At 34.8% G+C, this 19,335-nt stretch overlaps 1 protein-coding gene across 2 annotated transcripts in view; it reads left to right on the top strand.

Moving 5' to 3' along the window:
- Positions 1–19,335, top strand: part of LOC124362808 (calpain-1 catalytic subunit-like) — a 211,553-nt gene that overhangs the window by 140,178 nt on the left and 52,040 nt on the right. For both annotated transcript variants that reach the window (XM_046817635.1, XM_046817636.1), the window contains 3 exons: positions 14,501–14,641; positions 15,188–15,365; positions 16,860–17,104. In XM_046817635.1, coding sequence (XP_046673591.1) covers positions 14,501–14,641; positions 15,188–15,365; positions 16,860–17,104 — 564 coding nt within the window. The remainder of the gene's footprint in view (positions 1–14,500; positions 14,642–15,187; positions 15,366–16,859; positions 17,105–19,335) is intronic.

Below are 19,335 nucleotides of genomic sequence, written 5' to 3'. Positions count from 1 at the left end.
CTAGCAAAAGAAGAATGTCCATATAAAAAAGAAGCTTGTAATTTGGAATTTTTCTGTATACCAAGTTGTATACAGAAAAAATATGTTTTTAATACATCATATTTTTTATTTACTAATGCATGTTTATATCTAAATATTCAGTCGTGTGGTGAACCAAAAGGCAAGCCCTGCTGTAAAGATTTTTACAATTTTGTAAAAGTTTCTCGGTGCTCTGAGGACACAGGAAGGTCTAAGAAAAAATGTTTTATTCATTGTCTGTGATGGACGTTACCGGTGATGCCCGTAATTACAATCGGTCACGGCTGGTGCTCCACGTAATTTATCTAAGTTTCATCAGAGGAAAAACAGAGTTTGTACCGTTAAAATCATAACCATTATCATAATACGCTAGCTATTCAAATTGATGAATGATTTACACCGATAAAAGTCCTCGTTGGTACTTCCGGGCTATTTTATGTGTTCAGGATACCCTATTTACTTCATTACTGCAGGTTGTTCTTTACGCCTTTATACCTGAAAGATACAAATTCGTCACAGTTGTTTAATGAATGTGACTTGGTTCGATGATCTGTTTATGTTGGTTGTACGTAGAGCAGAAAGGAAACTATACTAGTTCTACGTAAAGGGTTTAGGAGTTATGACACCCCCACAGATGGAGCCCTACGATGCGACGCAACCGATGACATCGCCTCATGTCACGTGACTGTACAGATGAAAGTCGTGCTGACACACTTGTGCTGACCCTGGGCTGACGCAATCTCTCACTGTGCTGATAACCGAGCGGATTTGCATGTCTAGATAAGCGGTGATGGTGCCGGCTCCTACTGCGGCCTCTATTGTTGTCAGAGACTTTCCCTCAACATGTTCCCGGCGATGCACATCCGCCGCACCGCGCCAAGCCGGGTAGCGTAGAGCGCCATACATGGCTTCCCGCCACGGCGCGCGCTGAGGAGTACCTTGAGACATGGCCAAAATGAAAGAGTGTAAACATCTCTAAAGTATTTTAAAATACTTATTGCCATGATCTACTCCTGCCAGTTGTTCTTAAATAATTCCTGGTATTTATATCTCAATTTACGTGTTTTGTAGCACGTCCAAGGATGTGATATTCCATTTTATTTTAACTTTTTATCTCTGAATTTTTACACTTTTATATTTGTAGTTACTAGCATTGATGTTTGAATTCCTCTTAATACGATGCTATAAAGCAAGTATATTTCTTTAAGAAGATTTAAAAAAATGCGATTATTTGAAGAATAATTATAGCAATATTAAAATAGTATAAATAAAATGCCAATACCAACTGATCGCCTTACCAAGAAAAGCATTTCTTTTTTACTCTGTTCCAAAAAAAGTACCGTTTCTTACATGATGTCACAATTACTTTAGGAATTTGAAGGTATAATATGTGGACGGTATTTATATGAAACTTATAGCTGTAATTAGTAGAACTACAAGTATTTGTTCCAGGGAACACATGCACCGTATAAACTGTAGAGAACCGAGTTTGCTCCGCATCAGGGTCTGGGCGGGAAGAGACGCGCTGTGCCGCATCTAAACGCGACAGGTCGCCGACAAATGTGCACCAGAAAGGTCCGCTGACAGCTCCTGTTGCTGGCACTTGTTAAACAATCTATGTATTCAATTCCGCACCGGCGGCTTTCTGGGAGCGTTGGCAGATTTAAAATAGGATATACTCCGATCATGCATAATGCAGGTGATGCGATGTTGCTCGCTGAGAGACGTGAAATCCGTGGGTAAGTTGACCCCGCACGTTCAAGGCCTTCAAATATTTCAGACATATTTTGTACAAGGAACACTATAAATATACGTTTGTTTCAAATTAGAGTGTAAATCTTTTAAATAAATATTTTTTTCTATTGCTGGCTGAGCGTTAGCTGTGACTCAGGAGGCTTTCACAATTCTTGCCTATCTGTATATTTCCGAAGGATATCTCGTAAAAGAATCCTACAGACTTCAAATTTCTCATGAAACTTTATTTCTACATAACCGTTCGCATCGAGTTTGATGATAGTGCAAGATCCTCCATGAGATCCGCCTGAACGTCAGTAAAACCTAACTGTTCACAGGATATCTTAAGAATGGATTGAGGATTATTGGGAGTGGTCATTCCTCCAGACAGAAGTAAACTCTCCTGAGGAAGATTAAGTGTCTGTGAACTTCAGACACGCAACTTCAAAATTTTTGTGCCAAGAAATCGAGCACAACCTTTAAAATTGCATGTAAAACATGCACAAACGAATTGGTATTAAGTTTTATACAAACATTTAAGTTGCACTGCCAACTTCATAGACACGCATTCCTTCCTAGGAGGATTCATTTCTGGCTGGTATATACCTACCAGTAGAACATAAACTGTGTACAACAAAAACCAAGTCGTTACTTAGATTTGGGCAACCTAATGAATGTCCAGGAGCTGCACACCACTTAACACCAAATATAGAGATTTTGGCCTGGTCAAAAGATATAAAGTTTCCTGCTGAGTATGACTGTCTTTCTTAATGTTAAATGATCTTCCAAGCCTATACATGAGAGTATATTGTCTCCCTAAAGTTTATCCTACTCTCCTCTGGTGTTATCCTATCCTTTTTATTACAATTGGGGATTGCACTATGACAGTCCTAACTTTGAGTGTAACCTCCTCAGTTGTGTGTCACAGAATATGATTGTCAACAATATACCCTTGGATTGGACTGTTAGCTTCAAGGATAAGCTCTGAATATTCTGAAACTTCTTATGCCACAAATTTGCTACTCTCTCTAATTAGTCAACCAATTTATAGTCTAGCAAAATAGTCTCATTCTAATAAAGTTATTTTACTTCGAAATTTGTATTTTTAGTATACAATACATACATATAAAACAATGAGACATCTCTTTCCATCTTTGCGGACCATCTACAACTTGTCTAAAGTTTGTTACGACTCATGAATATCTAAGATTTGCGTAAAGGTTATGACATACTTGGTTATGGATGTTCCATTCAACATCCAAAACATATATTCATGAATATCTTTAACCTATTTGTGAGGTAGAGACGTATTAACAGTGTTAGGCTTAGTTGAAATGATATTTCGTTCTCTCCAAAATTGGAGCAACTCAATTCGCAACTGACTGGCATTTCGTAGAGTGACATGAAATGAAAAGAAAGCTTCCATTAGATGAGAAAAGAGGGGGAGTTAGTGAAATGGAAATGGCAAATGGTGGATATAACCGGAACCGAACCATATTCATAGAGATACCGTTATAGGCGCCATTTCACACGGTGGCTGGGGATCTGTCACTAATCATTTTTAGATTAGCACGCCACCGCTACGGCCCTGCCGTAGAGGCCTCCGAGCGCCGGCACAAAGAAAATGTCATCGTGCCAAGAATGCTGCCAGTAATAAACAAACTCAGAGTGTTAAGCAGAAGAATGGGCAGGTCACGACTTATTATTCAAGGCCTTGTGATTCATGTCGCCATCTGTAATTGTTTCAGCCCGACATGTCACTCTGGAGCACTGACTGCTCGGGTCGTGTTCCATCTACTTGTACTCAGCCTCCTCCTGCCTCTGGGCGTCGTCTCCTGTAGGTGACTTGCGGATCTACGCGGCGTGATTATAACATATATCTGAGAACTCTTTCTCTGCTAAATCTTCCTGCCCGAATGCGGATTTGGCAAATATTTTTTAGTTTTGCGGATTTGGCAAAAGAAAGGTTTTAACTGAAATAATAGATCAAGCGCATCAGCTAAGTCGCTATGAACAGTCGTCTAGGTCTCGCTTCAGTGGCTCATTTCTGAGCATTCAATGCAAGAGATGAGAGCCCAAGCCGCACAGTAGCTTTTATAACTAAAGGTAAATTTTGAGACGTTTGCAAAGTTTTACTTTAAACCGATTTAAAGACTAGTAGAAATTTCGCACGTATTAGTTCTTTTACCTCGTAATACCTCTCTGTACCTTTAAGAAAATGTCCTCTTATTTTACCTCAATTACTAGCGATAATGATACTCTTGGTATTGTACATTTACAAATAATATGGTTTGTTTATCTGGTTGCAATTGGATATGTGTCTTAGCATCCAATTCCTTGGTCAATTTAATGAAGCAACCAATTATATTTACATTAGTCAAGTTGAAAGATTATTCCATGGAATGTTTGTTGGAACTTATAGACAGATTGATTTTCATGTGACACGTTAGTTGAAGCACCGTGTCCCTAGTTGTCTTAGCCTTTTTTTTAATATTAGGCGCATCGTTTACAAACTGGCCACATAAGTAATGCAGGTTACAATCTTAAATCGAATGACAAATGAAATATTTGACGGATCCCAAAGATCTGTGTTACCTCCTGAGTGTAAAGTGTTGCCGGATGAGGCAGTAGGTGTGGATCCTGGAGGTTATTAGCCAGAGGTAGGAAGTTCCCGAGTCACTGGCCTGGATTATAATCTACTGTTATTACAAATGCAAATCATGGCGCGCGGACACTCGGCCAATTTAGTCGCCTTAACCTCATCCACAATTACTTGCGATTGATTTATTGCGCGCGTCGATGTCACTGGTCACTGTTGGCAGTTGGCAGTTCTCGGAAACCGCTCGGCTCGCCTCGGTATCGCCTCGCTATCGGCTCGTATCTCGCTATTTATCTGCGCGCATTGCTCTAAACTCGCGTTGAAATACGCTCCACGCTTATTCTAATGGCATCTCAGACTGTCTCTTGCCGATTGCAGTAAAGAGAGGTGTTGTCCTCTGTTTGTAATGGCCGCATGGTTAATTCGATTGAAACTTAATCGGTTTCCTTTACATCCCTGTAAATCCCGTCTCATTGCTCTCCAGTGACAAATTACCATAAAACATGCACTGATGGTATTTCGGAATTATTCAATTATCTACAATTCTGTTAAATTTACTTGAACGTGAAGATTTCATGGTGTAATTTTAACAATATTTTTATAAATACTAAGCCAAGGAAGGTGGCGTGTTGTATATATCTCCGACCACGGGTAAGCCTGTATTGTCACTACCCAACCGCAATCTGAACTCTATCCATAGAGGTACTAATGTGTTCTTAAAGTAATCATTCACACTGCGGTGGGGTTGTAAAGGTTTACGGTTAACAAAACATTACAACTATAGTTTTAGTTAGTTTTAGAGTTTGTGATGAAATTACTCGTAATTACTGCGCACTATGTATCATAAGGATTGAAAAATATATAAATTTGTTTTAAATTCTTAAAACAAAGTTACGTAATGAGATAAAATGTAAGTAACCTACTTCAGTAATATTACGGAAGCTGTCTGTATGTGTTTTAATTTCAATGTAATTAAACATTAACTAATGAGCTTTAATTCTTTTAACAGTAGTCTTTAAACCAATTTAGTTATATTTCCACAATAGAACCTTACAAATATCTCAATCATCAGAGTTTGTGTGTTAGGATTCTTTTATGAATCCATCATTTTACGGAGTATTACACAATTAAATCAGTTTGGGGTTTTGTAATTCTCCATTCAAGCTTTTTATACATTTTTCAGCAAAATTGAATGACTGTTCTTGAAGCTCACATTTTGCCATCAGGACTTGTAGAAGAGTAGTGCTGGTTGCTTCACAACCTAAAGACGACACGATAGATTATCCTGGCGGTAGGATCATACACAAGATATCATCGTGATGATAGTGGAATGGATCAGACTTGATAGAATCACGACGGCTGCGCCCCCTGGGCGAACGGTTCAGAGACGTGCATATTTCTCTTTCCATTCGGTTTCTTTGTCGCCTAAAGTTGCCGACATCTGTTACATCTATTACGAAAACAAGTATTAAAAATATAACTTAGAACATTATGTATACTTTGAATTTTGAATATTTTATCATAAGGTTCTTACAAATATTCTAGGGGTCTAGATTGTTCTTCTTGCATGATCATTTGACCCTTGAAATGTTATTTAAAATAATTATAGAATTTAATTAGATATTCCATAAACGCCATACAAGCAGAGAGATAATTATATAGTGCATGACAATATCAGAGAGACATATATGTAAAATCTCAACTGTTTTGTTTGTTTATGATATTTTAGAAAAGAGATCAAAAGTGAGATATGCAAGTAAAATCTGAACACCTGAAAATAAAAAGTTTTGACTTCACTTCCATTCCAGATGATTATTTCCAGATTAGAAGTTTTGCACCTCTGTGAGCACTTCTTTTTCAAGTGAATTAAATTTCCAACGTCAATGTTGAATTTGCCTTCTTTCCCAGATCAAGAAAATAAGTTAAAAAGTGTATATTTATGTTAATTTTAATTTATTTCTATCTCAGTATTGTTTGTTTCAAAAGCTGATTTTGCCTCTCTCCCGATCAAGAAAATATATATATATATATATATATATATATATATATATATATATATATATATATACATACACAGCTCTGAAAAGCCTACTATTGTCACAAGATAACTTAAATAGGATTCATAATAGTCCTTAAATGTATAGTAAAAGTTAGACTACATTGTCTCTTATATCTGCACTGCTAGCAGTTATGTTACCCGACGCTTTGCACGCAATTTAGTAGGCGTTGCACGTTTATGACTAGACCTACTGCTTGTTTGATGGAAAGTAAGTAACAATGTTTACACAGAACAGTTTATTACATTTGTCACGCTCATTCAATTAATAATACACAACTCTATAGACAAGATGGGATTTTTCGCTACTTTAAAAGCCAGTGGAGCGTAGTCCGGAGGGATTTTCGAAATAAGAATAGCCCTATATTCATACCAGGAACTGCAAGACCTCCATGTTAATTTTAAGTGCAGTCGGCTGAGTAGTTTACGCGTGAAAAAAAAACAAGCAAACAAAGGCATTTTCACATATCATTATTTATGTACCTATCAGTATCGTATAACTGATCAGTAAGAAATGGATGCAATGTCCCCTCGACGATTTTCTGTCGCGAGAAATTGCTTAGTTCATTAATAATACATTAATTGGTGTACTACGATGTTGAAATAAGAATTGTTGACACTTCTGTTATGCTTTCACTCTATATATGTAAACAATTTTAAATAGTACTTAATTAGTGAAACATATGATCGTACTGCCACTATACTACAGTATATTTACACTTAACAGTTGAATACATTTACCAGGTTCTTTAAATTGATAATTTGAAAATTTGAAGAACGATATGAAATTTTGTAAGTGCTGTAGAGACTAATGGGGCGTAGCCTGGAGGAATTTTTTAAATAAGAATAGGTCTTTATTGATCCCATGGACCAAAAGAATGTCTATGTAAAGTTTGAGTATTGTTTGTATATTGTCTATATGGTTGAATAGTTTATGCGTGAAAGCAAAACAAACAAACAAAGGCAATTTCGCATTTATAATACTATTAGAATTACGATACAAATCTGAAATAAATTAATATGAACTATTCGATTGTCGGACTGAAAGAATTAAATTTTCTGTAGTCAAAGTCTGGGAATTTCGAATGATTAATTAATTTGACTATTACATTTTTCAGATCTAGATTTCTGTTACCGTATTTAATATTTTAGAAAGTAGGCCTTGTAACATCGGATCGGTGAGTATTTCGCTTTCAACAAAACTAGAATGAACCAGTTTCGTACCTGCCGTCACCGTTACCCGAGGAACTGGATCTTCGCAGTCGATTAAAAAGCGATCCGTTATTCCAGTTGCATAACTGAGCATAAATCGCGCATAATAGACATCGCAGTAACTGTTTCCCAAACAAGCGCACAGTCCTTGAATATTTCTTTCTCCACTACGCGTGATATTCGTGTAGCATTATATCCAGTTAACCGCAGCTTCGTCCGCCTTAATTACCCGTGTCAGATATAAACTTAAACGGCCAATTATTCTTGTTTAATCTCGTGTAAAAATGTGGAACAATGAACAGCAACAGATCTTCTCCTAAGACAATGACTCCATTAGAACATCTTTCAATAATTGGAGACCTCATATGATATATAATTAAAGTTGTAACTTAAAACAACTTTAAAAGTATGAGTACAATAATCATAATTTATCAATGATTACAATAAATTAGTAAAGGTTTTCGCTGTCACCACGATTATTAAAAATTCTGTTTTGTAAGGAGAATGCTTGTGATTAAAATTTACAGCATCAACGTAAGGATAAAGAAAGGATGTACGAAAATTATGGAAAATCCTTATTCCCGCTTATAACTCCACCCAGCGATGCTCACTGTAAGGACCCATCTAAAAAAAATCATGTTTCACTGTAACAATCCACACAAGATTCAAGAGTAGAGGTATCACGTTAGTTCTTACTTATCGCCACACTGGATGCCGTTTCGCTACATAGAACCTGGAGTTTCCAGCGATTTTCATTGCGAGAAATCCCATAACCGCCAAATATCCGGTTTCATTAAAAGTCTGGCTCAATATATGTAGGAATTTCTTTGGGAATTTGCAAACCATTTCGTCGAATGAGAGACGTTGATATATACACACACGTATCTGATACCACTGTAAAAAAGTCATCTCTTATAGCATCTAAAACTGGTTTCTGGATCTCAAGAAGTTCTTAATCAATTATATTGTCCATTTTGATTACTTTTCCATGTTCCGCATAACACGAGCGAGTGGCAACATATCAAAATACTTCAAGATGCTTGATGTACAGGATTTTTTTACAGTTGGTAACGTATTAAGGTGATAATGGGTTTGTTTTTAGGTTTATTAACAGTTACTTTGAGTGTACCAAATAAACCAATTATGTTTAACATAAAACAATTTAATATTGAGTTAAACGGTCTTATATTACTAAAAAAAAACTGATGTAACGAAGTATCGAAGAACCCGACAGAACGTAACGAAAGTTTTAGCGGACATACAGACAAACGAATGGACTACCTTTCCTTTTTGACTCCAAAATCAAAAGCGTTCTTCTTTGGGTCAAGAGAAACACATGTACTATGTCAAATCTCTAGGACGACGGTTCAAATCGTAAGACTTAAAGACAACGACACGATTAAAAATTCCCTATTAGGTCCATAAAATGAGGACAATTGAAATGTAACAGTAAACCATATCTTAATGCTATCTTACGAAATTACCGTGTAAAAAGAATTTCTTATTGACTTATTGTATAAAGTTTGACTTTATAGAGAGTTGCAAGAGATGCTTTAATGTATAGTAATACAATTTAATATTCTTTATCAATTAGTTATTGATAAGAGTAGATAAATAAACAAACTCATGGTTTATGTGTAAGACTCATCAATTTTAAACTTAATTTGTGTATTAAAATCACAGCCATAAATAGTGTATCCGAACTCAAACCAGAAAATATTTTGAGATATAAATAGTATTAAAATGATAAATAGAAAGAAGGCAAATTCTGAAATTCCTCAATGTACATTTTGATGTAAAACCAGCCGTCTGATAAAAACATAGATTTATAGCAACCCATTCGGCCTATGGCATATTCAATATAGAACGTACAATAATTGGGGTTTTACGGATCCATTATTAAAATGTTCTGAAACGAAAAGAATACCTATCATTCCAGCGAATTGAAATTGAAGCACTTATAATATTGGGTGAACAGAAAAGATGGAGCGGAAAGTCTTGTTGGTGGGTCACCGTTCGCAGTGCAACCTGACGGCAAAACGTAGGAACTATGGTTTGAATTACTAGTGATGTAGCTATATTGAATGGTCCTAGATTACGCTCAGTGAGATATGAGTGTATAAATCTTTGTTTTATTACATTTCAAACAGAGCCTAATAATGGAAATTAATAAATGGTATTGTTGAAAGAATTTCAGCAAAAACTATCCAGTCCCTGTATCAAACCACTAACTATTTTGTGACAAGCTGTCCGAGAAGCCAAAGAGCTTAAAAAGATAGCTATTAATTAAGTTTCACAGAACAACAAAAACCAATTGTCTTAAGCTGATTTGAACTAATTATTCCAGTTTGCGTGGTTGTATCGAACTCTCGTACTCTTCACGCTGATGGACGCTCGAGTTAAGTACCATTTTTTCGCGGCTAATCCAGCAAAAACTTGTAATTTCAATCCACTGTCAATCTGTAACGCTATAAAGCAGCATTACTTCTTGTGGAGACCTGCCACCTCCAACGCGCCAGACCACACATCAGTTGGGCACATCTCCCTCCTGTTTTTATAACATTCACCTTCCTCTGCTCATTAACTCGTGGTGATATTATCATCAGAGGTCACTTTCATTCTTCACTCGACCTCGTTTTCTGGCCTGCTTTTGTTCTTGGTAGTTGTTACTTTCCAGCCTTAACACTCTACAGGTATTTAAAAAAAAGTAATGTTCCGATATAAACTGGAGTGAGAATCCCTATAATTAAGGTGCTAAGTTATTATCTCTCACGAAACTCTTATAAAATTCACAATAATATAAGTTATATATATATATATATAGATATATTGTTGACCCTAATGATTATTTGCATAAATAAATTATTAGTCATGCATAGAACAGTAATAGTAAAGGAAGCAATTATTGTAAATTTGTGCCTGTGCTAAAATATTTTGTATATATTAGACTCTCCCAGACTCTATTATTAAAAATATCTTAAAGTTATTTTAATTTCACAAAATGTACAAACATTTACCAAAGTTTGACAGTATTAAAAGACAACTGTGGATTATGAGTGTATCTAAATGAATTCAATGGTTGTACGGTGTGATTGAGATAATTGTCTTCTAATTTGTAAACCCCGGCGTTATGAGTTTAAAAGTATATTCAGTGCATGCATAGGTTTTTGAGAAATAATATAAAACACATGGGGTTAAAAATGCTTGTATTGTTAACTAAACATTACTCTAGGTGAATCTGAATTGTTATATCTCAAATCCAATTTTCAAGTTAAGTATGAAACATTACTATGCAGTCCTAACTTAATTTGATAAAATAAGCATTTCCTTCTTTTAATGTTTTATCACATAAAAATATACTTTTTTTAAAGGGGGGTCAGCTATCCAAATTTTATTATTATTAAACATCGATAAGGCAGCCCAAATAAGACTAAAATGAATAGCTTACCTGGTCACGTTTTAATGTGTTATACATTTAGGCAAGAACGTATTACGAAGGAAAGGTTTTGGTCCTGTATATACAGATCTATACAGATTCAAATACCATCAGATTCACCATCAAAGCCAATCCAAAACCATGATGACTTGGCTTGGCCACAGCCATGGTTCAAACATAGCCTTGGTTGTTTCTACCAAACGATAAGTAATATTAATATACAATTTATTATTAAACGAAAAAGGACAATGTGTTAAACTGAACCACAAATGGAAATATTATATTATTAAATTTACACAGTGAGTTGCAAAGTCCGTTTTACACAATAATATCAAGCTTAATAACACAATGGTTGACCAAGTTAAATGTCTTTTTTGTATCAGCTGTGCTGGCGAATGTTGGCCAGTTGGCAATCAGCTGGTAATTGTTAGGTCGCGGTCAAGATCAGTTGTTGTTGACCGGTCTCGTGGCCTTGGACCGGAACGTTCAGATCCAGTATATCAATCCGAGAGGCCATAAATTCTTCAGTCTTTCCATTCAATTTCCCTCTGAAAACTGCCGCTTCCTTCCTTTCCTACGTTAAATTTCCATTTCTGATTCCTCTGAACTTCTCTGATTATTCCAATCGATTGAATAATCATTATAGTCATAAAATAAGATAAGAGTGTAGTATTTGGTACTCCTCTTCCGTCGAGTTGACAGTTGCCAACTTAGCTGACTGTATAATTACATTGTGGGCCCTTAATTTCGGTTGAGATCCTTGCCAAAGTACTCCTGCGCAGAACCGGATTTTCCACAACCCTAATTGACCCCTAGCCTCAGCGTAAGTAGTACTCGTATATTGGTACTAACGGCAGTATACAGACCGCGCGCTGTAAACTCGTTACCACTGCGCCTAGTTTGCACTGAATAGTTTCAAAAGTCGGTATGACCAATTACACCTAACTAGCTCATACAAGACACATTCCAGCCGGTCAACTCAATGTCACATTTGTCTTCTGTCCTGTCCCTCGTATCTACGTCCGAGACACCGTCACGAATGGATATCAGTCTCCTCCACCAAATGTAGTGCAAAAGGATATATACGAACTTCTATTACTTATCAAAAATATTTAGTTTGATTTCATTAACTGTTCGTTGAGTAAGAGGAAAACTATTAATGATCCCTTGTTTTAAAGAGGTTGCTTACCTAGAGCGAAAACAAATCCATACCCACTAAAGGAGCCTACTGTAAATTGTCACTGTCACATATATTTTCTGCTAACATCAACAGAAAAAACTGAGAAGGAGATGGAAATATGAAATTAAGGAATGATATGAATGGTGGAGATATAAAAAATATTCTCTTTCCTAATTCACTCATTCCCATGAGCGGAGAGGAGAGCAGACCAGATGGACTACCCAAGAGCACATTTCCCTCAGCTCTGATATTCAATTTCATTTAACTTGTGAAGTTCATAGATTATCTCACAGATGTGTAAACTCTGCATTCTGAAAAAATCAGAACCAGCACTAGATGCTTGCGAAAAAAAACGATACTGTCAGGACGTAACCAGCTCTCATAGTGTTGATAATCTGTCACTTTCGGAGCGTGCAAATCTATGAAAACAGTCACTCTACTCAACCTCTCACAGGCCGTCTCTTCTTTTGTAGACTATATTGGGTTTAAGACATCCTTCATCAGTGTCAATCAACTGCTCTTGTGCTACATTCCAGGCAATATGGGATAAAGCAGAGTCGTCACTGTCACATAAAGTCCCATGAGGCCAGTGGCAGATCCAGAGGAGGTTTTATGGGAGCCATGCTTTTGTGAAAGACATTTTTATTCAAAAAATGTATTACTCTCTAATTGCAACCATAAAAACTAAAATTTACTTTATAAACTAAACTTTGAGTATAGCTAAACTATTTTCTAAACCTTTTATTTTTCATATAGTTTTATTGAAATGCAAAATCTCCTGTTACGGTTCAAATCTCTATTCAAACTCTGCTTCGATACTGGCTAAGACTACACTAGTATTTATTTTAGCCCAGGTCAAGGAAACAAATATTAGTACCCAATGCTAAATCATAAGGGTTTCATTAAAGGTTGATGTGTACAGGGGCATCCTGAGACAATCTTGGTCCATCAATTCCTAGATCTAGTGTTGTCCATTTTTAATTGAAGAATGTCTGTGATAACTGTCTACGGCACAATCCGAGAGCCAAAACTAGTAGTTCTGTTGACTGGTTCAATTTATTAAACTCTGTGAGATATCTAGATTGGACTATATATTAGGTCAATGTTGAATGTCATCCAAATATGGGAAGAGAAAGGAAACAGTCATAGTAACCATTAATAGGTATTTGGTTATGGTAAAATAAGTTGCTTGAAAACTACCCTGTTTTAAAGATTATTTTTGACATTGTCAATGAAATTGTTGTATTCTTTTACAATTATGTACTTTGCAATTCTACAACAATAAACGTTAAATGATCTTCTATGACTAGTAAGGTTTGTATTTATCAGTCATTTGGAAAACAATACTACATTAGTGTCACATGTGGAAATGGGCCATATATGGAAGCACATTAAACCATCTCTATTTTTTATTATAATTGGATAAAGACTATAACAATCCAATATTATATGACTTAAATCATACTACAAAGTTGCTGACTGTGTACTATCTTACTCTTTACTACACTTTGTTTACTAGAGTCTAATGATTATGCATGTATCCACTACTACATAATCATTTAGGCATATATCTACTAATGCACAAAAATCGAAACAGCTTAGCATTCACAATTACTTCTTCATTAGTTTCTTTATTACTATTATTGTTTTAAAATAATTTTTTGTTTAGAAAGTTAATAGAATTAAAAAATTTACTTTTATTGTCAATTTAATTTAAGTAAATCCTTATAATTTTGTCTTAAGAATTCTATGTTAAATTGAAAATGTTGTAAAATTTGAAATTGTTTTATAAAATTAAACCTAGACTCCAAAATTAATTTAAAGCCAAAGTAAACAATATTTTAGTTTATCACATTCAAAACATCACTGATTTCAGCTCTCTATTTTTTTTTTCAAATTGTACCATGCAGTTAATAATAATATAAATTTGATTGAATAAATATGGTTATGATGCAATTGTTTTCATTCTGTACATGCTATTCTAAAACATAAATTGGGCAAATTCTTATCTAGAGGGTCTTTCTTTATTATAAGTGGTGTGTAAGATTTACTTGATGTAATTAGTTTATATTTTTCTTTTTAGTTATTCTTGGTATCAGTATCTGTTCAATATGTTATTTTATAATTAGGCTAAGGCAAGATATGTTAGTACAGTTCAGTAAGAGTTCAATATAGTTAAACTTTGCAATATGAGCTCTTTAATAATCATGAATACTAATTGAACATTAACTTAATCACCATAATATTAAATCCTGAACTGTTTAGGTTTCGCTTCTGGCACTTTGGAGAGTGGAAGGAGGTGTTAGTAGACGACAGGTTACCAACGTACAGAGGCCGATTAATATACCTACATTCAACGAACCCAACTGAATTCTGGGCGGCTCTATTAGAAAAGGCTTATGCAAAGTGAGTATCTTCATTATTATTGTTTTAAATTTGTAACTGAAAATCAAATTTTAAATATACAGTATATTATTTAACTATTTCTATTATTAATTGTATATAATATAATAATATATAACAAAATATAAGAATGGGTAAAGTATTAGCATGCTATGAGATAAGTATAACCATAAATTCAAAATTTTACATTGTGTATCCTTTGGATTAGTCACATTTAATTGGAAGAGTCTGTGTACTTTTTGAACTCTTGGCCCATTTTTTACTAAATTAGTTGTCGAAGTAGTGGTATTGGTATTGGTTATTATTGTTTGTTGTACCTCGATTGCTTTTTTGCAATGGTTATATTGCATTTTACTATTTGCTATTTTTTGCTCTGTTCTATTATTTTTATTAGGTCATAAAAATAAGATGCTCATCAATAAATAAATTTCCGGACAAGGGTAACAAACAATAAATTAATTCCCAAATTTATCTTAGGATTTTTGCAGTTTTGGTTTGATGGAACAAGACTGCTTTATGTTAAAAAATATATATTGTCATTGCTTCCAGATTGTATGGGTGCTATGAGAGCCTGGGCCAAGGTGGTTCGACGACAAGAGCCCTGCAAGATCTGACAGGAGGCATTGTGCAGAGTTTTGGACTGAGCAACCAGGACCGCTACCTGACATTCCAAGTACTCAATAGTGCCGTACCCCGCTCTAGTCTTCTCATTGCAAGCATCAACCCAGTATGTCCTTTTTTATGTATAGCACTAAAATAAGTACGTAGGTTATTTGAGTTCTTTGTACAAAAAAGATAGAACACAGAAGTGTTGCTGGAACTCTGTTCACAACACCATCTGAGTGCTAGACCTAGGACTACCGTTGGCGGGATATAGTACAGCACCAGCAACCTCAGTAAGATATTAATGTTTGGATTGTGTTTGGTTTTTAGGTTGTAAAGACAAGCTGTAATTCTTAAGTTTTTACCTACTCATGGAGAATATGAATTTTTCTGCAACATTAAGAAGTGTCTTGTCTTTAACTAATTCTTTCGAACACTTTTTCTTAGTGACCTTAAATGTATAAGGTAACATAAATATATGAGAAAAATATAATGGTGTTTTCAATATTATTATTAGTATTAGTTAGGAAAGGTTCTGAAGTATACATGGATTTTCACGGATTTATATGGTTACATATTTCATAGAATGTTTTATTTGGAAGCACTTATGACTATAAAGCTTGACTGAAGTTAAGGTATCAAACCTCAGCTTTTAATGGTTTGGGGAAATTTTGTACAAGAAAGTGTAAATGATTTTCCCAAATCCCCAGTAGTTATACAAAACTGTCAAACTCGTTTTCTTACCTACTTTATCGAAATCCAAACCTTCAAGTTTATCTCAAACAGTTGGGAAAACCTTGGGATAAATGTTCGGGAATTTTTATGAATTTCCATGCCTAAATTACAAAACTTTACAAACTGTTTCTTAGCAAGCATATAAGAGGTTATAGACATGAACCTGCTTCTTCATATGCTCTAAAGTATATAATTTATAAAATCAAAATTAGAAGTGGAGTTTTTAAACTTTAAAATTATTTGGATATTTCTAAGGTCTTCTATATGGGATGTTTTTCATCTTTTATCATTCATTAGTAAGTTAGCAAATTGTCAAACAAATTGTAAATTTGTGTTGTAAAACACTGGCTACATAGTTTAATTCTGGTTAAATATTAATAAAAATAGTTATTATTATTACGTGTATCATTTACATATGCTGCTATATTCAGAAGCTTATTGATATAAGTGCAAATTCTTACCACGATAGAAAAATTAAAATAGATATAAGATGCTACTAATTTTATTTGTTTTACTGCAAGGCTGATGAAGATTCAATTAATGTAAGATAATAGTTAATAAAAAATTGCTATGCGAGTATTAGAAGCAAACAGCTAAGTCGATATATTAGGAATTTGTGTTGTATTTACCTTGTTTTTGTACCTTCACTGAGTTTTACTCTTTAATCTTCACTATACAAACACGTGAACATTAATTTCTAATGCTCTGTACAAATTACAAAAAATAACGTTGTAATAGCCAAAACATAACAGAAGAGAAAGAAAATTTAACTGTAGGTATAGTAAATTTTAAAACAAACACTCTGTAGCAATAGGATCTAAAATATTTCTGTTACTGAGATTTCTGTTATAGTATGTGACTTTGTAATTCTATATTTTACCAGGAAAAGGAAAGCAAAAGACAACTAAGGCTGCGAAACGGGCTGATGACACAGACAGCGTACAGCGTAACAGGACTTGCAAGAGTAAGAGGTCCACTCGGTGAAACCCCTCTAGTCAGACTGCGCAACCCGTGGGGGAAGGGCGAGTGGACAGGACCATGGAGCGAGCGTAGCTGGGAGTGGGATGGTCTGTCTGAGCGGGACAAGGAATTATTAAGTGTCCGAGTGCGAAATGATGGAGAGTTTTGGTGAGTCTGGTGAGCATCTTTACTAGAGATATGTCACTAAAATTATATACCTTATATACCTATAACTCCCCAGTGAGTGAATTACATTACCACAATTAACATTTCACGAACACGTATTTTGAATTTAATGTATCCTTACTCTTCTCATTTCCTTGTTTTTGAGTCTCCCACAATTTATTCTGATCCTCAAAAGTTAATTTAAAAAGATAGTAAAGTGATGAATTGATTGACTTTTTCAAGTCGGCAAAACTCTGTGTTTCAAATTACAATCTAACTAAGGACATTAATGTTTCAAAGAAAATTAACTAGACTTATACAATGTGTTATAAACAAAAATGGTGTTATTTATCAATATGTGTATTTTATCACAAATACAAACATCTCCATCTAAGACTGTTAGCTTCTACGTTTTAAATTAAAGTCACTGAAAGAATTTCTTTACATAAAGACACTCCTCTGCACATATATACTACACAGTATACAGTACACATTCAAAACAACTAATACATAAAACTGTGGAACCTCAATATATCAAACCTCAAGAGAAAATGCAAAACTTAGATATATTGAGAATTTCAGTATAATGAGGATCAATATATCAAGGCTGATTCGGACAGACTTCGATACATAGAAGTTAAAAATTGTTGTTCTGTGATAAGATGAAGTTTTCCGTTTTGATATTGCATTTTTACATGAAATAATGTCACAGTTGAAAATCGAATGTGTACAGTTCATATACAGTTCACTGAGTTAATTTAAATTTGCTAAAATGAAGGCAACATAGAAATCAAACTGAGGTGGAGTGGTGATTCAACACTAGTGACAACAGAAAACAAACAAATGTCTGTGGTGGGAGTTTCGAGTCTCGGCTGAAAAATATGGTTCAGTACTGTACTTTGGTTCTTTGTGCTGATAAACTGAAACTTAGATATATAGTGGTTATTTATGTTAAGCCTTCAATAAATAGAGGTTTAACTTATGCAAACTAATCTCTGCTAAAACTCTGTAACCTCTTGGAAGCTATTATTGGTTTTACTTTTGGCTACCACACTAAAGCAGCATATTTGACCATTGGTTTTATTATTGCTTCAAATATCCAATATATAATTTTGGACTCATTAAAATCTAAAGAGTCTTTTGTGGACCCTAAGGGCCTTTTTCACTTTGGATAAAATTTTATCGATAAGTGGATCCATGTTAGCCTTTTGTCTAGAACTGCTCCTACTTACTTAACTACATTGCAATATTTGATTCTAGTACCTTCCAAAATAGTTTGAGTAGGTAGGAATTTCTTTTTTCTGGTGAAAGTAATTATACTTTTTTTTGGTCCTTATTCCTTCCTCATGATACCAGTTGCTTATAAAGTTTAGGGAATTTAGAATGAGGCGTTCCAACCTTTATTTTTTTCCTACTACCATAAGCACAAGGTTGAAAGAATAGCATTGTAGATTTATTCCCCTTTCTTCTGCTTTTATCAAGAGGTTGTCAACCACCATCGCCCACAAAAGGGGATACATTACCCCTGCCTGGGGGCATCCTTTCCGGGCTGTGATTGTGGCCGATACATCTCCAAAATTTGCACTTACTTGTCGACTATTTAGGATGGCTACTATCCACTTGACAGCATCTGGTGGAACATTACACTTTTCCAGTGCTGCCTCCATGTATTCATAAAGCTCCTTCAATGTCCATAAAGACTGACTAGGGCTTCCTTTTCTCTGAAGGTGTCCTTTACCACCCCCACTAAACAGTGGAGAGCGGTGGTAGTTGACTTTTCCTGTTCATATAGACTGAATGTTGTATAACTGACTCCATAGTTATTAAAAGTTCAATCTAAGAAATAACTCCATATCAGTATTTTGATGCATCTTATATACACCATAGATTTCCTATCTAGTCAATGCCCCCTCCTGTTAAAACGAATTCAAATTGCTGTTTTGGCATGGTTAGTCATCCCAAACTAAATAACAAAATAGTTGTTTCCTGCTCCTGCCAGTTACATAGTGAAATTTTAAATTATTGTTTGAAAACTTAAGCAGAAAATAATGTATTCCTTTAGCTTTTTAAATAGAATGGGTCAAAATTTACAATTATTACATTTTCAGTCCCATACTCAACCATATCAGTTGGTAATGCTGAATAAACTATAAATATAAATTAGACATTAAACTTCTTGCTATAGAATAATATTGTACTAAATTTTGGAGTGACTGCCAGATACACTGTATCTT

This window comes from Homalodisca vitripennis, chromosome 5 (genome assembly GCF_021130785.1).
Source record: "Homalodisca vitripennis isolate AUS2020 chromosome 5, UT_GWSS_2.1, whole genome shotgun sequence".
Lineage (NCBI taxonomy): Eukaryota > Metazoa > Arthropoda > Insecta > Hemiptera > Cicadellidae > Homalodisca > Homalodisca vitripennis.
The sequence above is the reverse complement of the archived record's forward strand: the minus strand, read 5'-3'. Positions and strand labels throughout refer to the sequence as shown.